Source organism: Nycticebus coucang, chromosome 6, assembly GCF_027406575.1.
Source record: "Nycticebus coucang isolate mNycCou1 chromosome 6, mNycCou1.pri, whole genome shotgun sequence".
In the NCBI taxonomy this organism is placed as follows: Eukaryota; Metazoa; Chordata; class Mammalia; order Primates; family Lorisidae; genus Nycticebus; species Nycticebus coucang.
In genome coordinates, this window is record NC_069785.1 from 68,301,253 (window position 1) to 68,326,203 (window position 24,951).

Here is a 24,951-nt window from a genome sequence, read left to right on the forward strand (position 1 = left end):
CAGTAAAAAATGAAATTATGTAGATCATCTATTTCTTCCATAAGATAACTTCTTTTTTATATTTGATAAAAAATTTTCCTACCCTAATACTTATGAGCTACTTTGAAATTATCTACTTGATATGAAGTTAACTTTGTAAACATTGGGTTTTTTCATGTTTATTTCCAAATGTACTATAGGCACCTTGAACCCTGCAGGCACAGGCTACCTCCTATGCTTATACATAGGAGAGAACCCCAAGTATCGCATTTATCACTACTGACTATACTTTATACAATGTAGTAAATCATGGACCCTGTTTGAGTACACAGCTCAGACATTAAAAAAAATAAAAAAAAAAATAAATCATAAACTCTGAATGGGCCATTGTTATAATACCAAAAGGATTAGATAACGAAGGTTTATTTCTTCTTATTAGTAATTCTAGATCAGTTAAGGTATATTCTTATATACGCTTTTTTGCTGAAATTTTCATTTTGCTTTATTTCTTAATGCTATTGCCAAACTTCTATTTTCAAACCATTTGAGGGAAGCACAGCATTAAAATCCAATGAATGTCAAAAGTATCATGACCTGGCTCTTGCCCACTGAAATCATCAGCATTTTGTAATGTACTTTAAATCACCTATCTTGATTTTCAAAACTAACTTTCTATTCTATGTATGAAGAAAATATACAAGTGGTAAAATTAAATAACCACCTTAACATCCTTTTGTGTTTTATTATTTTAAGATGGTCCATTAAAAATTTGGAAGATGTGGTTGAGGCGACATGGCTCACGCCTGTAATCCCAGCACTCTGAGACTGATACTGGAGGATCGCAAGAGTGAGACCCGGTCTATACTAAAAATAGAAAAATTAGTCAGGCATGGCGGCATGAGCATACAGTCCCAGCTACTCGGGATGCTGAAGCAGGAGGATGGTTTGAACCCAAGAGTCTGAGGTTGCTGTGAGGTAAGCTGACTCCACAGCACTCCCGTCTACCCTGGGGCAATAGAGTGAGATAATGTCTCAAAAAAAATTTTTTTTATAGATGTAAAATATTTAAAAATTTCTCACTGAGTTTCTAACAAAATAAACATTATCCTTTTATAAGTAACGCAAAGCAACTGAGCCTCTTTCTAAAATTAAATTACCTTCTTTAAGTTATCCACTTACATTTTGCCAATTGCTGGTGCAAATTATTCAGTGTGTTCATCAGATTTTTACATGGCTTCTTTGGAAGTATCTTCCAGGCTACATTTTTCTTGTCACCAGTTCTAAGATTAAATGACAACAATAATCCCTTTGTAATATGGACTTTTTGAGGAAAAAGTATGTATCTGTTATATATAAAAATGGCAAAAAAGAAAACACTGAACCATAAATGAGACACACACAAAATATTCTAGTTAACAGGAGAAAAATACTATATGGTAAATTGGGATGTTGAATATTTAAAAATTAATTTATATGAGGGTAGAACCTTATATTAAATATAGGTCAAAAATTATAATCATGATGGTACTGAGTAAAATCCACTTCCATTTGAATCATGATAATCACAACGAAGTGTAATGTGGTAATCACTACTCTCAATCCCATTTAAAAGTGCTTAAATACCTGAATACAACAAAAAGCACTGCAGAAAACTTTCAATGAACTTAAGATCCACAGAGTTTATCAAATATTTCGATATACTAAAATATTTTCTTAGTTTCCTAAGAGTAAAGAGTATTTTTGTTTCTTTCAGAAAAGAAGTAATCTATAATATTTAAATTACTTGACTAAAGCGTAACATTACAAAATACTTTTTTCTTTTGAGACAGACTCTCACTATGTCACCCTCGGTAGACTGTCGTCGTGTCACACTTCACAGCAACCTCAAACTCTTGGGCTTAAGCGATTCTCTTGCCTCAGCCTCCCAAGTAGCTGGGACTACAGACGTACGCCACAATGCCTCACTATTTTTGGTTGTGTTGTATCATTGCTGTTTGGCAGGCCCAGGCCAGGTTTGAACCCACGGGACCTGGTGTATGTGGCCAGCACCCTAGCCGCTGAGCTACAGGAGCCAAGCTAACAAAATACTTTTATAAAATAAAGGATGACATCTGCTATCAAGTATTACAGTAGTACCCCCTTATTGGTGACAGATACATTCTAAGACCCCCAGTGGATGCCTAAAACTGTAGACAGTATCAAAGTTTCTCTCTCACTCTGTCTTTCTACACACTCATAAACACAAACACACACTATTTTTTCTTATTAATTAGGCACAGTAAGAAACAGCAACAATAACTAACAAAAAAATAGAACAATTATAACAATATACTATAATAAAAGTTATGTGGATGTGGTCTTTTTCTCTCTCAAAATATCTTATTGTACTGCACTCATCTATTTTTGGACCACATTTGGCCATGGGTAACTGAAACCGTAAAACGAAAAACCTAGGATAAACCGGTGGACTACGATATCTTTGTTTCTAGGACAGGTTACTATAATATCCTTCATTAGAGCTATTATGACACAGTTGGTCTATAAACTATATATGGAGGAGAAAAGAGCAGGGTGATAAATACCATAAAACGTTTGGACATAACTATAGCTTAGTTGATTCCACTCTTTATTTATTAAATGTTTCCTAATTTGAAAGCAATGAATACTTATTTTAGAAAACTTAAAGAATGGCCAGGTGCAGTGGCTCACACCTGTAATCCCAGCACTCTGGGAGGCCGAGGAGGATGGAGAGCTTGAGCTCATGAGTTCAAGACCAGCTTGAGCAAAAAGTGAGACTCCCATCTCTCCTGGAACAGAAAAACTTAGGCAAGAAGATTGCGCTTGAGCCCAAGAATTAGAGGTTCCTGTGAGCTGTTGATGCTACGGCACTCTACCCAGGGCAACAGCCTAAGACTTTGTCTCAAGGTAAAAAAACAAACAAAGAAACAAGACAAAACAAAACAAAAAACTTGAAAAATACAAAGAAAAAGAGAAAAGTAAATCACCGATATTCTAACCACCAAAGAGCAATCTAGCACAGGTGTGCAGTGGAACTTGCTGAACTTTTATGTTCCCTAAATTTCCCACAGAACATAAAAGGCCAAAAACAAAGACAAAAGAGCAAATGGAAAAGCTTAAGCTGACAAAGAATGACTGTCTTGGAATTTACCCACTCTATCTTTCCACAAATAAGAATAAAAATAAATATGGGGTAGGGTCAAACTGCACATGACCTTCTGTGAAGATATTTATTACATTTATAAGGTGACCAAGAGCATGTAAAACTGTGTTAGTGAAAACACAATGTAGAAACTTTTTTTAATATTTTCTTAATAAATTTTGCAACACAGCACATCTCTTGTCCTACCATTTGCTGCATGACACCTGTCTTATTAGACAAGATTATGAGTGACTAGAAAGAAAGGAATATATTTGGTTTGCCATTTTATTCTTAGGGCCAAGCAAAAAAGGGTGTTCATGATAAATGGGATAAAGGCTGGGTGTATGGGCTCACACATGTAATCCCAGCACACTGGGAGGCCAAGGTAGATGGATTGCTTGAACTCGGGAGTTCAAGACCAGTCTTAGCAAGAGCGAGAGCCCTGTCTCTTAAAATAACCAGGTGTTGTTACTGTAGTCCCAGCTACTTGGGAGGCTGAGGCAAGAGAATTGCTTGAGCTCAGAAGTCTGAGGGTGCTGTGAGCTATGACACTACGGCACTCTACCCAGGATGACAAAGTGAGACTCTGTCTCAAAAAGAAAAAAAAAAAGATAAATGGCATAAATGAATAAACAGTATCTTAGTATCATCTGATTACATCTAATTATTATTTATTCACATAATGTCCTCTTCTTGCTCTTGTTATCTTTACTGTAAAAGTGGCTAAGAAGAAGAGTTTTATCTAGTACCTGAGTTTTGACTATGATAGTCTTCTGCATTTTTATTCATGGTGATCTACATTTATAAGATTACTAGTACATAAATAATGACCCGCATTAGTTTTGGAGTCAGTGATGGTTTCCAAGCCCACTTCTGACAGTCTTGATAAGCTGCTTAAACATCTAAGCTTTAGTTTTCTTATCTTTCAGAGGTGTTAATAGAAAAACACTTCACAAAGCATAGGCAGTAATATGAGATAACTTAGGCTATGCATGCAGCTTCGTGCCTAGTACATATTAGATATTAATTTCTTTCCCTTTCTTCAGAAATTTCTTGATATTACATACATCTAATACAGAAAGGAAAACGAAACCACACTCAGGATTTGTTTTCTTTCAAATTTCAGGTTGGGGATTCAGAAATTCCAGTTGAAGGTAAGCAGAAGTAGTTCTCTAGTCTAGTCCTACCATGAGTTTAGAAGAGTTATTACCCTTCTAAAATATGTAAATATTAAGGAAGAATATTCATGAGCGCAAATAACTCATGTTCCTTTGATTCTTTAACTCATTATTGATCAAAACAGAAAGAAAATAGTAAGAATAAAAATTTTTTTTTTTTTTTTTTTTTTTGTAGAGACAGAGTCTTACTGTACCGCCCTCGGGTAGAGTGCCGTGGCCTCACACAGCTCACAGCAACCTCTAACTCTTGGGCTTACGTGATTCTCTTGCCTCAGCCTCCCGAGCAGCTGGGACTACAGGCGCCAGCCACAACGCCCGGCTATTTTTTGGTTGCAGTTTGGCCGGGGCTGGGTTTGAACCCGCCACCCTCGGCATATGGGGCTGGCGCCCTACTCACTGAGCCACAGGCGCCGCCCAAGAATAAAAATTATTTTAATAAATTAAGGGAAAGTATAAGAGGGGAAATGCAATTTATCATAATAATATGTGAAATTTTACCATTCTTAATTTCAATAAAAAACTTTGTCATGTAAAAATTAAAAACTGGCAAAGAAAAGAGTTAGTACTTTAAAAGTATTAAATATTCCTGGAAAAGAATAAAATGTCTCTGATAAATAATTTTTGACTCTATCAATCCATAAAATGGCTTTTATACATAAAATACATTCCATATTTTCTTGGTTAGACTTTCCATGAATAACAGATTTTTACAGCAAAAACATTTTAGAGTATTAATTTTTTAAGCTAACCTTCAAGTGCTGATGGTTTAAATAAGCACTTGAAGTTTTGACATATGACAAGACTAAGAACTAATCTAAGATTGCAGAATTAAATACAAAAGCTTTAAGAGGAAAACCTCTTATTAAAAAATGGATAAAAACCTATTTCACATTTACATATTTAAGTGTAAAAGCTATACTAGCTTTTGGGCTTTAATCATCATAATTATAAGCATGTCTCATGGATATAATCAACTTCCTCTTCTCTAAATAGCTTACATGTAATTATATCAAAAATAAACACAAAAAAATACTGAATTCTAAAGTAACAATATAGTTCCAATAGCTAATTAAACGATATTTTCATAAAAATAAAGGGAAACAAAACATATTAACAATCCTAGAGTATAAAGGTAATGAAATTATGTATAATTTAAAAGTTATTTAAAATTTTAAAACATTACATTAAATTTACACATTTTTTTACTTATACATGTAATGTAAAATATAATGGAATATGGGTGTGCACGTGTGAGAAAGGATTGATTTTTATGGTGAAGGGTACACTCTCAGTGCTTATGATTTCTCAATCAGAGAATTGTTAATGTATCTGAAAGTGCCACAGAATTGAATCTAAAGTCATCCTTGATATTCTTTTCATGAAGTTGCAATTTCTCTTTTATTATGCATTAAAATTAATAATAGCTGGGCATTGTGGCAGGCCCCTACAGTCCCAGCTACTTGGGAGGCTGAGGCAAGAGAATTGCTTAAGCCCAAGAGTTTGAGGTTGTGGTGAGCTGTGATGCCATGGCACTCTACCAAGGGTTTTAGAGTCTCAAAAAAAAAAAAAAATCAATAATAGTACATTTTTTTAAAATTACATTAATTTTCCTATGATGTATTAGTGTTCTTATAGTATTACATTAGACTCGAAAGAGAATTAGAGTATTAATCAAGAAATACTGCTTTAATTTAATTTGTGATTTCACCTATGCTCATCTGACTGAATTTCTAAGATATCACATTTCTTAAATATTTAAAGCCTAAGGATCAAAAGTATATTTTCACTCCAATAAAACCTTTAATGTCCTAAATTTACTCCACTGAAGCAGAATAAGGGCTGATTCAAAGATGGCAATAATCCTAAATACAAAGAAAACAATATCTCAAAAGAATCCTACTTAGGAATCATAAAATACAAAAGTAGGTACAGAATCGCTAAAATGTACTTACTGTGAAATAGTGTTGGTGTCTAGGTCAACACAACTGACATCTGGAGGAGGATCATAAAGATCAAAGTATCTTGAATCAATCCCTACTATGAATGGACATGGTGCACTCAAGACATCTGCTAAAGCCAGTGGGCAGAGAGGAACATACGGGCACGGCCAATGGAAAGGGAAAATCATCTTGGATGAACAAAACATAGAATATTTAGCTTTTTGACCTCGAAGCATAATTTATCAGCACACACAAAAAATTATCTTTTAAGTACTATTATCTAAAATCTAATGTTTGATAATGAAATAACTATAACTGGAGTTAATGGTTAGGAAATTAAAATTGTTTTCACAAAACAAAAATTCATTACATTCTGAATTTTAGTTAAGCATTAAAATAGTTTTGAGCCAGTGCAGTGGCTCACGCCTGTAATCCTAGCACGCTGGGAGGCCAAGGCAGGTGGATTGCTCGAATTCACAGGTTCGAGACCAGCCTGAGCAAGAGCAAGACCCTGTCTCTAACTAAGAATAGAAAAACTGAGGGAAAGGATCTCTAGAGTCCAAGAGTTGGAGGTTGCTGTGAGCTATGACACCACGGTACTCTACCTAGAGCAACAGCTTGAGACTCTGTCTCAAAAAGAAAAATAAATAAAATAAGTTTTGAATTACAGGAGAACCTCTATAAGGTGACCACCCAAGGCACTATAACAAACTGGTCAACATATGCAGGAGGTCAACATAAAGAACTAGGTCTACTGTACTGATACACACATGTGGTACATATCCAGGCTATGAAAATTAAGCAAACTTAAGGAGATGGTCAATGTAGAAAGGTAGTGAACTATTCTACTATGTATGAATAAATTAAGTTTAAACTAAAATGACTGCCAATAAGAAACTGTGATACTCACAGATACTAATGCTTCTGTCACACTAGTAAGCACAGAAGGCCGTAAAGAATGGATGAGAATTTTATGTTCTGTTACTGCAAACACCAGTAATGTCACAGCATTTTCAGGTCCTAAATTCTGAAGTAGTGTTGAAAACTTGCCACCACTGTCAATACAAATAAAAATATACAATTAATAAAGACCTAAATATCTCATTATCTAAAATAATGGAGAAAAGTTCGCCATTAAGGTACAATTTGTATTATATGTTCAACTTTAAGCATGACTGCTCCTCTTTTACAGGGAAAACACTGCATCACAAACACACTATGAAAATAATGTACTTTGAGGTGGCTTCAAGTCATTCATTCTTTTGTATTGTATTCAATATGAAAAATAAAAAGTCATCTTCATTTCATATAAGATCTGCCATGTAGATAATGTATAAATAAAGAATTCAACTTATAAAAGTGATACTTTGGTTAAAAGCAAATCTTTTAATAGCAGTTTTTTGAACATGGCAGATCTTCCACTGTAATTATAGGAAAAAGTATAAGACTTACTGGTCTATCTCCCTTAAGATAAATATACCTATTAAAAGTTAGATTTATGAACAGATAATCCTTACCATTGTAATGATAATAGTAATAAAAATTAAGAGCTACAAAATTATGACACACAAAAATGGTTAATAACCAAAACAATAATCTTAAAACATTCTATATATTAACAAAATATTGGACCAACAAAGTAAATAGTTCAGTAAGCCAACCACTATTTTGTCTACATTATAAATAGCTTTTCATTGGATTAATATTTTTAATAAAGCAAAACTAATAACAAAAGTCTTTTAGAGAAATGAAAATGTATGTCCATAAGAAACTTGTGTACCTTCATAGCAGCATTATTCATAGCAGGCAAAATGCAGAAACATCCCAAATCTCCATCAACCAGTGAATGGATAAATAAAATGGGTGTATCTATACAATTAAATATTATTTGGCAGCAAAAAAATAAAGTACTGATATAGCCTGGACAGACCTTGAAACATTAATCTAAGTGAAAAAAGCCAGTCATATAAACGACCCCATTTAAATGAAATTTCTCAAATAGGCAAATCTATAGACACAGAAAAGAAGATTAGCTGTTTTCCAGGGCTGGAGAGGGGTAGATGTGTGTAGGGAGGGAAGGAATAAAGTAGGTTAACTGATAATGGGAAAAGGGTTTCTTTATGAGTGCAGAACTCTGTTAATATAACTATTAAAATGAAGGCCAGGCAAGGCAGCTTATGCCTATAATCCTAGCACTCTGAGAGGCCAAGGTGGGTGGAATGCCTGAGCTCAGGGATTGGAGACAAGCCTGAGCAACAGCAAGAACTCGTCTCTATCAAAAATAGAAAAAAACTAGCCGGGCATAATGGTGCACACCTGCAGTCCCAGCTACAAAGGAAGCTGAGGCAGGAGGATTGCTCAAGCCCAAGAGTTTGAGGTTGCTGTGAGCTATGAAGCCATGGCACTCTACTCAAGGTGAGAGATACTCTGTCTCAAAAAAAAAAAAAATTACAAAACTGTACACTTTAATTTGGTGAATTGTATGGTATGTGAATTATATCTCAATAAAGCAATAAAGGTGTTACTCAAAAAAATTCCTTTGAGTAACATAGAATCATTTTATACAGTCTCAGTCAATGCTTCTAGGTTTTTTCAGCTCAAATAAGGGTTAAGAAAACAACGGTCACTCTGGGCTGAAAGCAAGTGATGAAATAATCTACAATTCTTACAAAATTAATGTCAAAGATGGCAGCTGGTCTCTCTTAGGTATATGCTACATAATAATTTAATTATGCTGTAACCATTTCTCTGATGGAAAACTTACACAGCTAATTAAATTTTAAGAAATGGGCTCGGTGCCATTAGCAGAGTGGTTACGGCGTCAGCCACATACACTGAGGGTGGTGGGTTTGAACCTGGCCTGGGCCTGCTAGACAACAATGACAACTGCAACAAAAAATAGCTGGGAGGCTGAGGCAAGAGAATTGCTTAAGCCTAAGAGTTTGAGGTTGCTGTGAGCTGTGATGCCACAGCACTTTACCAAGGGAGATGTAGTGAGACTCTGTCTCAATAATAATAATAATAATAAAATAAAAAAATAAAAATAAAAAATAAATTTCAAGAAATGATACTGTAGAAAAAACGTATTTCATAATTTCTCTGAACTTTTAAGGTAATGAAACACTGTTCAGTTCTATAGTTTTATAATTAAAAATAGTTTTACCTATTTTTAAATTTGGGTTAAATTTAAAATTAATTTTATTTGAAATTATTAATAATTCTTTAGAGGATAATTGAAGCTACAAATAAGTGTTCTCATAATCTACATATACATACCCATTTATGTAATAGTAACTTCTTGATGATAATAAATGGACACATAAAATATCAAACACTAATGTAAAAGTTTTTCTTTTTTCTTCAAAACCTACAACACAAATATTAAGTAAAAGAAATTCATAGACCAGGCCTATGGCTCATGCCTATAATTCTAGCATTTTCGGAGGATCCAAAAGAAGACTGCTTGAGGCCAGGAGTTTAACACCAGCCTGAGCAACACAGTGAGATCTCATCTCTACCAAAAAAAAAAAAATCTGGGAGTGATAGCACACACCTGTAGTCCCAGCTACCCAAGAGACTGTGACAAGAGAGTTGCTTAAGCCCAGGAGTTAGAGGTTGCAGTGAGCTATGATCATGCCACTGCATTACAGCCTGGGTGACAGAAAAGAAACCCTGTCTCTGAAAAAAGGAAGAGAAGAGAGGGGAAAAGGGAGAGGGGAGGCGGGAGGGGAGGGGAGGGGAGGGTAAGGGTGGGGAGGGAAGACAGTAAATAAAAAATATTGCCATTAACATTTGAAATTTTAGCTAGGAAAGAGAAAATATTTGAATGTTACTTTATCTCACACTAGATTTTTTTTTTTGAGACATTCTTGCTCAGGCTGGTCTTCAACTCCTGAGCTCAAGCAATCCACCTGCCTTGGCCTCCAAAGGTGACAGGATTACAGGAGTGAGCCACAGAGCCCCACCTTTATCTCATACCAGAGTTAGAGAAACAGAAATGAAGTTTTACTTGCCTCAGTGGAAGAGGTGAAGAAACAGGCTGACTGAGAATCAGATTATCATGTGGTGATAACTGGAAGAAAATTTTAAATAAAGTATTTGAAACAGAAACACCACTTTCTGTTAAAAAAAAATATAGAATAATGACGATGCCAATGAAGTTTCATTATATCCACTTACCAATATGGGAAAAGTCAATATCACTTAATAGGATCCTGAGAAATACATCTTAACCCTTCCAACCACTATCTCTTCTTACTATGAATCCTATATCCCTTTTTTTCTGTCTCCACTGTTTCCCTGATGTCAGCTTAACAAATACCATGAACACTGACTGGGGTCAGCAAACATATGGCCTACAGGGCAAATCCACAGGCTGCCTGTTTTTGTAAATAAAGTTTTATTGAAATATAGCCATGCTCATTTTTTTTTTTAAGAGACAGAGTTTCAAGCTGTTGCCCTCGGTAGAGTACCGTAGCATCACAGCTCACAGCAACCTCCAACTCCTTGCCTCAGCCTCCTGAGTAGCTGGGACTACAGGCGCCCGCCATAACACCTGGCTATTTTTTGTTGCAGTTTGGCCAGGGCTGGGTTCAAACCCGCCACCCTTGGTATATGAGGCCAGTGCAGTGCCCTACCCACTGAGTCACAGGTGCCACCCTAGCCATGCTCAGTCTTTACGTATTATGTAGCTGCTCTTGTGTTGTAACAGCACAGCTGAGTAGTTGCAACAGAGATCAGATGATTTGCGAAGACTAAAATATTTAGTGTATGGTCCATAACAGAAAAAGTTTACAAACTTCTACCATAAAACAAATCTTTCATGTGTATTCAGTGAGTGTACTATATATATATTCTGCCACTAAAAAGAAGGAAATAAGACAGAATGACATGTGAATATTCAGAATGATTATAAAGCTCATCAAAATCTTTTTCTAGATATTTTATTGGTATCAATATAATGCAATAATTTTATCTTCATTTTCAAATTCATAACACACACAACTTTTCCTTATATCTATTCTAATAATTTAACATAATAAAGAATTGCCAAAGGCACAAACTTTCAAACACCTATAACAATTTTAGGGAGAAAAGTCCCTTTCTGTGTGTTTAAAATATCTACTTCTTTAACTCTTCAACCCTTTCTCTAAGAGATAAACATTAGATGTCTGGGAGGGAGTTAATAAAATATTAAGGACCCAAACTTCAACATGAAATAGTATTTGGTTCTCCTTAGATCTCATTCAATTGCCCCACCCCACCCCATCCACTCCACACCCCCCCCATTCAAAATTGTTATTCTTATGTTACATTTTGACAGAGCCAATAATTATTCCTGGGGCCCTCATACCAGCCTTACCTGAACTAAAATCCTTGGTCTCTGAGGAGATGGAAAAGGAACTTTATGCATAAAATGAGAAATATGCCTTGAAAACAAACAAAAACCCAAGTGATTACAAAGTGAATAACACATGCTATTTGGCCAACATGTCATCACAAGCCCAAGTTGAGTCAAAAGCCCTGTGTACCTATAATTTTGAAATCCCTAATATTAACAAGTACACAAGCAATCAAAAATCATTTTTCCCATTAAAATTAGTTCTGCCTAAATCCAGTAACCTTTCATATAAATAATTCACATTCAACATTGTTTGTGGTATCCCAACATGTTGTCTCAAAAAGTGATTTTAATTATTATTTCTAAGTAGATAACATAAAACATATCAGTGATGTGTACATTACCAAAGAAGCTAATTCTTACATTTATATTTTTTTAGTCAGGTACTCATATTTTGGAAGTAAAACAACCATTTAAGGTGCTCCAGAAAATTGGAAGAGTTTAATTGCTTCTAAAAGATGAACAGTGGCTCGGTGCCCATTGCTCAGTGGTTAGGGCTCAAACCCAGCCCAGGCTTGCTAAACAATTGCCAAGAGAAAAACAGCTGGGCCTTGTGGCAGGTGCCTGAAATCCCACCTACTTGGGAGGCTAAGGTGAGAGAATTGCTTAAGCCCAAGAGTTTGAGGTGGCTGTGAGCTGTGACATCACAGCACTCCACCAAGGGCAACATAGTGAGACTGTGTGTCAAAAAAAAAAAAAAAAAGATGAACAATATATTTGCTATTAATAATAGATTAAAAATTCTACTACTGGGCTGGGTGCTGTGGCTCACACCTTTAATCCCAGCACTTTGAGAGGCCAAGGCAGTAGGATCACTTGAAGCCAGGAATTTGGGACCAGCCCAAGCAACATAAGGAGACTCAGTCTCAACAAAAATTTAAAAGAAAAAACTTCTCTGGGTATGGTGATGAATGCCTATAGTCTCACCTACTCAGGAGGCTGAGGTGGAAGGTTCCCTTGAGCGTAGGAGTTTGAGGTTGCAGTGAGCTATGGTCATACCACTGTACTCCAGCCTGGATGATAGAGCGAGACTTTGTCTCCACTAAAAAAAAATTCTACTATTGATTTTGTAAGTTTTTTCCTAGTATAAAATGGATAAAAAGTTGATGGAGTTTTAAACACTATGGAATAGGAAAAAGGTGAAAAATCCTTTTTTTATTTTGGAAGTACTTCTCTTTCAAACATTTCAAAATTGCCTGTCTTTCAGAATTGAGATAATGTCAAATGGATAGAAAAGACTAAAAGAGAAATTTATTAATTTACAAATATGTTTAGACTGTTTACTATGTATAAGACACCACTAGACATGACAGGAAATACAAAAATGGCATGAAGCTACCTGTCTCTACCATTAAGGTACTATCTAAAAAAAAAGTGGGAGATGTGTACCACGGAACACATATCTGCTTGAATTACAAAGTAGTTAGAATTGTGGAAATCAAAGTGTGATCCATAAATCCTAAAGACCTATAAGAGATATTCGGGAAGGATCTGTAAGATCAAAACTATTTTCATAACAACACTAAGACATCATTTTTTTTTGTTTGTTTTGAGACAGTGTCTCACTCTGTCATGGGGGCTAGACTGCAATGGCATCAGCCTAGCTCACAGCAACCTAGGCTCAAGGAATCCTCCTGCCTTAGCCTCCAGAGTAGCTAGGACTACAGGCTCACACCATCATGCCTGGTTAATTTTTCTATTTTTAGTACAAACAGGGCCTTGCTCTTACTCAGACTATTTTAGAACTCCCAAGCTCAAGCAATCCTCTAGCCTTGGCTTCCCAGAGTGCTAGGGTTCTAGGTGTGAGCCACCACACCTGGCCCATTTGCATTTTTCAGTGTTGACATTTACACCGATGATGCAAAAGCACCGTGGGTAAAACTGCTGGCACCTTACTATGAACCAAGGAGGTGGCACCAAATTGTACTAGTAGTTACATTCCTTATTGGTATATATTGCATTAAAAGAATGTCGATTTCACTTAAGAATGTCTTTGACAAAATAGTAAATGTTGGCAATTTTATTAAATTTTGACTACAGTGTGCATTTAAAAAATATTCTATGTGATGAAATGGAAAGTGTGTACAAAGTACTTATGTTGTACACAGAATTACAATGGTTGTCTTGATTCTGAAAAAGCACTTGTGCAACTGAGTTGTAAGTAAATTTGAGGTATTTTATTTTTGTTTAAAATGTCTGACAAATTAAAGTTATCCAATATTGAATATTTAACAGTTGTTTTCTTTTATTTTCTTTAAGAAATGAACAAAGTGACCCTGTTGCTTTGAAGAAAATAACTGGCAGTACTTGTTATCAATAATTAAATTCAACCTTTCAAGTTAAAATTAGAATTTTGCCACCATAAGCTTGACAGCTTCCCAATACTCAAAAACTTTTCTGATAAGATAGGTACAGATATTAACAAATATAATTTTATACTGATGGTGAAATATGTCTACATTTGGAAGATATGCTTAACTCAGTGAACCAGTAGTTTTCAAATCACCAATGTATAATGCTATACCAGCGGTTCTCAACCTGTGGGTCGCAACCCACAGGAAGTGTATGTACAGTGTCAAATAAGAATATCCATAATTTTTCTGAAAAGACTACTCAAAATCCCTCTTTTTTGTATCTACATTTCCTTGTGAGGCCAGACTTTCTTTGTGTATGTCACCAAAACAACTACTGCAATAGATTAAATGAAGAACCTTATATGGAACCCAGATATGTTCAACTAAACCAGGCATTAGAAATGTGCAAAAACGTAAAAAAAAAAAATCAGTGTGTAGGAAGATGGGTTTTAAAAAGAAAAAAAAAAAGGTGGCGCCTGTGGCTCAGTGAGGGCACCGGCCCCATATACCTAGGGTGGTGGGTTCAAACCCAGCCCCAGCCAAACTGCAACAAAAAAATAGCTGGGCATTGTGGCGGGCGCCTGTAGTCCCAGCTACTTGGGAGGCTGAGGCAAGAGAATCGCTTAAGCCCAAGAGTTTGAGGTTGCTATGAGCTGTGATACCATGGCACTCTACCCAGGGCGACATGGTGAGACTCTGTCTCAAAAAAAAAAAAAAGGTCAAACAATGCCCCTCTCTTCGCTAAATTTTTTTGTTTTGGAATTTCTCAAAAAATTATTTCTGATGTAACAAGTAATGGGTTTATTGCTTTAAAACTAAACTGATCCGGGCAGTGCCTGTGGCTCAAGGAGTAGGGCGCCGGTCCCATATGCCAGAGGTGGCGGGTTCAAACCCAGCCCCGGCCAAAAATCACAAAAAAAATACTAAACTGATCCAGCAATTCCCTCACTGGGTATATATCCAAAGAAAATAAAATCAATACATCAAAGAGATATCTTTGCATCACTGCAGCATTCTTCATAATAACCAACATAATGGAATCAATCTAAATGCTCATCTACAGATGAATGGATAAAAAAATAAGGCACATGCTATATATGCAATAAAACACTATTCAGCCATAAAGCAAAATAAAATCCTGTCATTTATGACAACATAGAAGAACCTGGACAGCATTATGGTAAGTGAAATATGCCAGGTACAGAAAGACAAATATCCCGTGATCTCAATCATATGTAAAATCTAAAAATGTTGATTTTCTAGAAACAGAATTGAATAGTGGTTTATCAGAGACTATGGGCAGTGGGTGGACCATGAGAGGTTAGTTAATGGGTACAAAGTCACACTTAGGAAGAATAAATTCTAGTGTTCTATTGCACAGCAGGGTGACTATAGCAAATAACAAAGTAGTATATGTTTCAAGATGGCTAGAAGAAAAGATTTTGAATGCTATCACCACACCAAAAAAATGGTAAATGTTTAAAGTGATGGATATGGTAATTACCTTGATTTGATCATTATACTGTGCATACATGCACTGAAATTAACACACTATAACCCTATACACTCTCTACACTGTATTGCAATAATTTCTATTATAGTAAATAATGACAGATAAAAGGCACAGAGAAAAGCTCTTAAGGGCCCTCATTTTTTAAGAATAAAAAGGAGTTCTGAGACAAAAATTTGAGAACTGCTGAATTAGAATACTGAGATAACAATAGAAAAGAGCAAGGAAAAATTAAAGAGTAACATTATATACTAAATGCTCTCATGATAATTCTATCACTTCCCAATTGTCATTAAAGTCAGAAAATTTTGATTACAGATACAAAAGCACTTTAAGTGATAAGCAGTATAAAATAAACAATAGTCAAATAGACAAAGAAGATATTTATTTATTTATTTATGTTGTTTTGAAACAGAGTATCACTATGTCACCCTTGGTAGAGGGTCCTAATGTCATAGCTCACCATCAACCTCAAACGCCTAGGCTCAAGAGATCCTCTTGCCTCAGCCTCACAAGTAACTAGGACTATAGGTGCCCACCACAATGCCCACCTAGTTTTTCTATTTTTAGCAGAGATGGGGGTCTTGCTTTTACTCAGGTTAGTCTTGAACTCCTGAGCTCAAAGGGTCCTCCTACTTTGGCTTCCCAGAGTTTTAGGGTTACAGGTGGGAGCTACCGCACCCAGCCGACAATGAAGATATTTACATCTCATTTACATCAAGTCTTACTTTCATGCACCGAGGCTGGTGGGTTCAAGTCCAGCCCAGGCCTACTAAACAGGAATGATGGCTACAACCAAAAACAGCCAGGCATTGTGGTGAATGCCTGTAGTCCAGCTACTTGGGAGGCTGAGGTAAGAGAATCGCTTGAGCCCAAGAGCCTGAGGTTGCTGTGAGCTATGATACATGGCACTACGGGGGGTGACAAAGTTGAGACTCTATCTCAAAAAAAAAAAAAAAATTATTTTACTAATCTTAAGCTAAATCACTAAAATTGTTAAAAAGAAAAAGCATGTATTCATCTAATTTTTCCTTTAAATTCAAATCTAAAAATAGTAAGAAAAAAAATTTTTTTTGAGACACAGGTTGTGTTGCCCTCGGTAGAGTGCTGTAGCATTACAGCTCACAGCAACCTCAAACTGCTGGGCTCAAGTGATTCTTCTGCCTCAGCCTCCCAAGTAACTGGGACTACAGGCACCTGCCACAACGCCTGGCTATTTTTTGGTTGTAGCTGTCATTGTTGTTTGGCAGGCCTGGGCAGGATTTGAACCCACCAGTTCTGGTGTACGTGGTCAGTGCCCTAGCCACTGAGCTACAGGCGCTGAGCCAGTAAGAAATATTTTTAAAGATTCCTAATAAAGTTATATGTAAAACAGAAATCACAAAATTAGTTTAAAAGTTCTACTATTTTCTCCAGAATAGGATCTCCAAACTTCACAAGACCATTAAATAAATGAAACATTTATTTCATTATATTAGAGTTAAAAATAAGTTAAAACAACAAGATTATAAAAGTACAATAAATAAAAAATAAATAAATATTACCTGACTGAAATAAATAAATATTACCTGACTGAAATACACAAACTCTTTTTTTCAAATAACTCTTGAGTATCTTTTGTAACAATCTGGATGGATTTAGACCATACTCCTAAGCAAACTTATCACAAGAACGGAAAAACAAGCATCACGTGTGCTCAGTACTAATCTGAAACTAATAGATTAACAACTACATGGTCACTTAAAAGAAATACTCAATTAACTTCAAGTAGAGGGGAGGAACAGGCTGGGTAAGTGTACACCTAACAGGTACACTGCACGAGTATGGGTCACACTTCCTGGGTGAAGGACACAACAACTTGGACTTTAACCTTACAAAAGCAACTACGTAACCTGATTGTTTATACCCTCATATTAATCTGAAATAAAAAATTAAAAAGTGTGGGAAAAAAATTTCATATAACTCTTGAGAAATTTAGTTTCTGTATAAAATGTATTCAGTTACCCTACAAATTTACTACGTAATGGAAATATCTGTCAAATTCTGAACCAAGAAGACTTCTAACTTACTTCTCAATTGGAAGGACATGAGGTCCAGAGATGGAATAACGATACAAAAAAGTTAGAAACTTCCTGAATGCATCAAAAAAAGGCCAGTGAGAAAGAAGACAGATGCATTTGCTAGTGTGAATTGTTTTCGAACTATCAGAGTTCCCATCTGCTGATGGTTTTAAACCTAAAAGAAGTCTCTGTTTTTCTGTGAGATTCTCCTCAGAGTATGGTTCATAAAACTGAATAGCAGCACCATAGACCTGCAAAACAAGTGATATATTTAGTAAATACAGTGTGTATCATTAATCCAAATCGCGTCATCAGTTAAATATTTAATGGATGCTTGCTATGAGCCAGGTAAGGTGCTAGGTATAGGAACACAGCAGTGAATAAACATCCCTCTTGCTGCAGGACATATATAAGAACTATATAGTGCTATCCTCATGTCTCTTTTTTATTGAAAAGATGTTTTATTAAATTCATTCATTTTGCTGGGGGTGGCTCACACTTATAATCCCAGCACTCTCAAGAGGCCAAGGTGGGTGAATTGCTTGAGCTCAGGAGTTCAAGACCAGCCTGAGTAAGAGTGAGACATCCCCCTCTCTATTAAAAATAGAAAAAAACTAGCTGGGCATTATGACAGGTGCCTGTAGTCCCAGTTACTTGCAGGCTGAGGCAAGGGAATTGCTTGAGCCCAAGAATTTGTGGTTGCTGTGAGCTATGATGCCAGAGCACCCTACCCAGAGTGACAGAGTAAACCCTATCTCAAAAAAAAAAAAAAAATTAAAATTAATAAATTCATTAATTTTATAAAGAGTGAAAGCGATTGTACCGATATTCTATACAAAAATGGGTGAAAATTATTTAGTAGAACATGGGGTGAGAAAATTTATATAAGGAAATAAAATGACGAATTTGAGCAATTAATTGAATTTCTCTGGACTTTAATTTCTCAATCCATAAAATAAGGATGTTAGGCTTGATTTTCAAGGTTCCTTCCAACTATAACAGTCTATTATTCTAAATTGCATTATCTATTTAATAATTTCTTTTGTATTATTTCCAAAGCCTCTTTATCAGAAAACAAACCAATGAAGGATCATTATTTGATGATGAGAAAACTCTTTCACTATATTCACAAAAAAAGCATTTGGGTGAATGGGACAGAATGAAAATTCTCTTTCTATATATCTCTGGATATAATTATAATTAGTCATGTCGAAGAGGAATACATAGTGGATTCAATTTAATTCAGGTAGTTTCCTACTATTCCTTACATTATATAAAACTGAAAACTTTTCAAGTACATTTTTAATGTACAAGAAATTTGCAGATACAATTTGTTAAAACACATATACCTTTTCAGCTGAGGCTCCAGTTAACACAAATGTAGAAAATACAGGGAGAGGATATTTGCTATGTGGTGGCCAACATTCAATAGTTGCACCCATTGGTAAACAAAATAAAGGAACAGATTCTGGTAGTGAGAATGACTCATAATCTTCTTGAGGATATCTACAAATTAGACCTACAAGAACAACAATTAAGTATTAGGTTATAACCTCTTGAATTCAGGTGTTTATCATTTCAATGATAATAAAATGCTTTATTATGTCACATAGTCAAAATGCTAAAACATTGCATACATTCATCAAATAACTGAATGCTTCAGTAGGATTCATATAGATGTTAATCCTTAATAACTATAACTATTAACATTTATCAAGTGTCATCCACAAAGGCTAAGTTAAAGCTAACAAGAGAAAGATAATCCTGTAGAATATGCATAGTCCATAAAAATTCAGTTTGTGGTCACACTATGTTAAAGCATACTAATTTTTAAAAAAGTTTTAATATGGTTATTTGCATATATCTACTTTATCACCTCTCAATAACTTTGCTTTAGGGAGTTTTACACATTTGAATTCATATCCTATAGCCATAAAGTATATACAATGTCTTCAGATAGTACTAATTCCAACCTGACTTCTAAATAAACCCATATTATGTGACAACAGAGTTTCACTGGCCTATGATTTTATGTCAGGCAAACTAGTCTGGAAAATTATACACGCATCTTCACTGAAGGCGTCCTAGGAGCAGAGCCTTGTATTGTATTTTGTAGAATTAGAAACAGCAAATAAGTTCCCTGACCTTTTTTCCTTAAAGTCAAGTGGAAGATATCACTAGACATGCCACAAAGACAAAATGATAAACTAGGGGAATAAGAATGGTTGGTTCTGCCACTAATATCTATCTATACAACTCTGGACAAATCACATAGCTATAGGGTTTAGGTTTTGTTGTCTATAAGGTGCAATAAACTAGATAAATTAAGGTCCAAAGTAGTTCTAAAATTCTCTAATTATATGCTAGTCACTCAGCAGGTCCCATGAGGATCTACAGTTAACTGTATATTACTCTCTCGGATCATGAGGTAATAGTGAAGTCTTAAGGTAAGCACAGAAATAGTGAATTGTGAGTCCAAGAAAATCAAAGGTAGAACAGAAAGTTGAGTCTAGGATGTTAATTTTAAAAATATATTATTTAAAAGGCCAAATCTGCTCTTTGAAAATAAAAGCAGTATGTTTGATGTTTTGATACCTCTAGAAACTGAACATTTCAACTATGTATAATAAAACTACAAATTAGTTTTTCATTATTATGAAAACAATTATGTATAAACTATAGATTTGACTAAATTTAAGATAAATATTAAAGAAATGCTTAAAGAAAAATAAATGTATCCATATTTCTACTGATTTAAAAATTTAAAGAGAATTAAGATCTATGTATTAGTTATTTATTTAAACCTAAGACTTTAAAAAGCCCACTTTATTTAAAATTAATTTTCCACTGAACATTCAATAAACATGAGAATAAAAAGATATGAGTTGTAATCCCAATCATGATACTAACATGTCATGGGCAGGTTTTGCTTTTATCTTTAAACTTTATATATTTATATGTAAAATATTCCATAAAAAATTATACTTACCAGCTTTGTAAGATATAGTATTAGTCTTTGCCACTGATTTTTTATAACATAAGTACACTGCCGATCCCCACTGAATACAAAAAAAAAAGAAATACCATTTAATTTAAAAGGTACCATTTGATGAAAGGAATCTCTTTGAGCACTCCAGTATATATTATCTAAGATACAGTAACATTTCTCTCTTCCAGCATTTTTTGGTTGGTTATTTTGTCAGCATTTTATTGGAGTCACTGTTTTCAGAAGTAAAACTTATCATTTTTTCCTTTGCAATATCAATAGGATCAATGAAGAAAACTTGATCCTTTAAACCAAAACTAAGCCACGATTTAGACAGACTTTACTCTAAATCAGTGGTTCTCAACCTGTGGGTTGCGACCCACAGGAACTGAATTAAAGGGTCACCGCATTAGGAAGATTGAGAACCACTGCTCTAAATCCAAACCTCGGGCATAATGCTAAACTAAGAAACTATCTACTCAAGTGCATCGCTTTCTTTTGACTCTACAACCTATTCCAGATATTGCCAGATTTTTCTGCAGCTCTTTATGCCTCAAGAGTTGTATTAATAAAAATAAATAAATAAATAAAAAGGCAGTGCATGTGGCTCAAAAGAGGAGGGCACCGGCCCCATATGCCAGAGGTGGTGGGTTCAAATCCAGTCCCAGCCAAAAACTGAAAAAAAAAAAAAAAAAGAGTTGTGTTAGTAATTAATTACAACCATTTCCTTATTTCCCAGGCTCTCTTGGATTCATTCAAATCAGGCTTTAATCTTCACCACTCTTAAAGAATGCCTTAACAATTTCCATGATGCCAGATCTAATACTGTAGTTGATTCCTAGTCTTTGTTTTATTCAATTTCTTAGCAGATTTTGTTACTAGTGATGACTCCCTTTGTGAACCACTTTCTTGGCTTTGAGGTATCATATTGTCCTAGTCCCTCCTCATCAAATCTCTGGCTACTCCTTCTCAGTCTCCTTTGTGATATCCTCTATCTTTTCCTCATCATTAAATGTGTTACCTTTTCTATACCTTTTCTGAAGTTATAGTACATTCAGTCTAAACTGCATAGTTTAGTTTTTAAGAAGAGACTCACATTTCTAGCCCCAGAAGCAAAACCCCACCACTACCACCACCGACTCTAAACTCACATCCAACTGCCTACTCAAATTCCATACTTTTACGTCTAATAGTACCTCATATTCACCATGCCTGTAATAGAAGTCTTGTCCTTCTCAAACTTGCTCTTCTCTCAATGTTAAAAAGTACTAACTTGACAAATGGAAACTCTATGAGCTCTCCAGTATATATTATCTAAAATGTAGTGACATTTTTCTCTGTTATTTTGTCAGCGTTTTATTAGAGTCATATCTACTTCTCTTTCAGAAGTAAAATTTAACATTTTTCCATTTCATTTTTAACATTTCCCACCTCAGGAAATGGCCCCATCATTTACTCAATCCCAAAAGTCTGTCTCAAAACTCTGAAGTTACTCTTGACTTTTCTCTTTGTCTCATATACCATATCCAATCCATCTGCAGATTCTTTCAATTCTACTTTCACAATCTACCTTGAATCTGGTCACTTTGTACTGTCTTCACCACTACTACTCTGGATCAAGGAATCCCTGTTTTTCACTTGGACCACTGCTATAGTTTCCTGTCTTGTTTCTCAATAGTCTATTCTCCATAGCCAAAGTGAGCCTACTAAGATGTAAATCAGATCATGTCATTCTTAAGTGGCTTCCTGTCAGATAAAAAATAAAACCCAAACTCCCTACACTAAGCCACAGAGTCCTACATAATCTGATCTCTGTAGCTTGTTACCACATTTCCAACCTCACTGGCCTTCCTGCCTTTTCTCAAACATACCAAATATACATCTAGGTCAGAGCCTTTACACCAGCGGTTCTCAACCTATGGGTTGCGACCCCTTTGGGGGTTGAACGACCCTTTCACAGAGGTCGCCTAAAAACATCCTGCATATCAGATATTTACATTACGATTCATAACAGTAGCAAAATTACAGTTATGAAGTAGCAACAAAAATAATTTTATGGTTGGGGGTCTCCACAACATGAGGAACCGTATTAAAGGGTTACGGCATTAGGAAGGTTGAGAACCACTGCTTTACACTTTGTTTCCTGTGTCTACTCTCTCATTTTATTAGGTCTTTGCTCAAACGTTTCCTCCCCAGAGAAGGCTATACTAATTGTCCTGACCAAAGCATGGTGACTCACACCTATAATCCTAGCACTTTGGAAGGCCAAGGCATGAGGTTCATTTGAGGCCAAGAGTTTGAGACAAGCCTAGGCAACACAGTGAGGCTCTAGCTCTACAAAAAGCAAGAAAAATTAGCCAGGTATAGTGGTACATGCCTGCAGCACCAGCTACTCGGGAGACTGAGGTGAGTGAATCACTTGAGCCCCCAAATCCAAAGTTACAGTGTGATGTGATGCACCACTGCACTCCAGCCTGGGTGACAGAGCAAGACCATCTCAAAAAATAAAAACAAAACAAGACAAAAAACTTGAGGAGATAGTCCCAAATTTGTTAAGAATTAGCTATATGAATTAAAGCAAGTCACTTTAATCTACCCAAACTAACCATCCTTAACTACAAAATTTCTGCATTTTTAGATTACATGGAGACTCTAAAGTTCTTATCCAGCTCTAAAATATTATGATCCTATTCCAATATCAAATCAAAGTCTAAATCATTTATGGCTTATGGTCCAAGGTTTAAAAAATGAAATAATTCTTGAAAACTCTTTCTATAAACTTAACATGAGTTGGAGAGTTCAGGGATACTTTTGGATGCTAAAGCTGTAAACCTAGTACAAAAATCATGCAGAAACTTTGCAGAAAGATTCAATACACTTGTTCATTAGACTGTTGTTGTTTCTCCTTCTTTAGAAACCTAATAGGGGTTTCATTCAAACTGCCTAATCTCCCACAACAAAAGTAAACTATAGATTCCTAGGCATCAAGTCGATAATTGAATCCCAATCACTTTCTGATTCCTTTTTTTTTGGCGACAGAGCCTCAAGCTGTTGTCCTGGGTAGAGTGCCGTGACATCACAGCTCACAGCAACCTCCAACTCCTAGGCTTAAGCGAGTCTCTTGCCTCAGCCTCCCAAGTAGCTGGGACTACAGATGCCCAACACAATGCCTGGCTATTTTTTTGGTTGTAGTTGTCATTGTTGTTTGGCAGGCCTGGGCTGGATTTGAGCCCACCAGCTCTGGTATATGTGGCTGGTGCCTTAGCCGCTTGAGCTGTAGGTGCTGAGCCTCTGATTCCTTTTTCAAAAATGTTTTTGATTCACGGTCTTCTCTGTTACCCATATTAGATAGTAGTGGTGTCACTATAGCTCACTGCAATCTCAAACTCATGTTGATCTTCCTGCCTCAGCCTCCTGAAAAACTGGTGGGAACCACATTACGTGGCTAATTTTCTTTTCAATTTTTGGCAGGGACAGGGTGGTCTCTAACTTCTGGCCTCAAACTATCCTCCTACCTCAGCCTCCCACAGTGCTGAGATTATATGGGTGATTCACCAAACCCAGCCTAAGAGGCTTTTTTTATTTCTTTAATGTTTCTTAAAAAATACTTAAGCTTAAAGACTGGACACAAATAGAATAAAGAAAGCTCTTCCTCAGACTTTAAATACACAAAAAAGGGACCAGGCAAGTAGAATTAAACAAAGAAGTAAAAATAGTTAATGTTTAAATGGTATTCCTATGAGCCAGACACTGTCCTAAATTCTTTACAAACGTTAATTCATTTAATCTGCAAAAAAAATTTGTGAAATAAAGTACTATTTTATCCCCATTTCATGAATAAGGAAACTGAGGCACAAAGAATCAAGGAATACACATCAAGGTATCCCAGGATATACATCTGGGATTCAAACCAGTCAGTTTAGTTGGAGTCCATGCAATTCATACTGTGTTACAATGTCTCTTTATTCTCTTTAGTGGAGAGTAAAAGCTGACAATACTGGTATCAATGTTTCAGGGTAAAGAAAAATAGAAACTCATGTCTCTGGTTTTAGTTTCAATGCGGTAAGTCTAGCTAGAACACCTTGATTAATTAATGAGACCCAGAAATGGTTCTAATGACAATGTCAACTACTTTCATCAAAAAACCAACACATCCCAAAATACAGGGAAACTCACAAGTGGAAAAATGTTAATTATCTGTAAGCTTGTGTAATCTTGCCAAAATACTAAACCAAATCTAAAATTGTTAAGCTAGACTTTGTATCATAACAAGAGTTCAAAAACACTTCTTTGCCATTGCTATCATTACCATCTAAGTCCTTTAAAACTATTAGCTATCTTAATCTTCTTTCTCCATCATAACATGTGGTATTACTACAATAG

At 35.5% G+C, this 24,951-nt stretch overlaps 1 protein-coding gene across 6 annotated transcripts in view; it reads right to left on the reverse strand.

Moving 5' to 3' along the window:
- The window catches only part of DENND4A (DENN domain containing 4A), a 170,854-nt gene that overhangs the window by 76,607 nt on the left and 69,296 nt on the right, over window positions 1–24,951 (reverse strand). For all 6 annotated transcript variants that reach the window (XM_053593949.1, XM_053593948.1, XM_053593946.1 and 3 more), the window contains 8 exons: window positions 20,572–20,641; window positions 18,932–19,101; window positions 17,592–17,833; window positions 11,620–11,686; window positions 10,271–10,329; window positions 7,168–7,312; window positions 6,270–6,445; window positions 1,159–1,259 (listed from right to left, as the gene is read on the reverse strand). In XM_053593949.1, coding sequence (XP_053449924.1) covers window positions 1,159–1,259; window positions 6,270–6,445; window positions 7,168–7,312; window positions 10,271–10,329; window positions 11,620–11,686; window positions 17,592–17,833; window positions 18,932–19,101; window positions 20,572–20,641 — 1,030 coding nt within the window. The remainder of the gene's footprint in view (window positions 1–1,158; window positions 1,260–6,269; window positions 6,446–7,167; window positions 7,313–10,270; window positions 10,330–11,619; window positions 11,687–17,591; window positions 17,834–18,931; window positions 19,102–20,571; window positions 20,642–24,951) is intronic.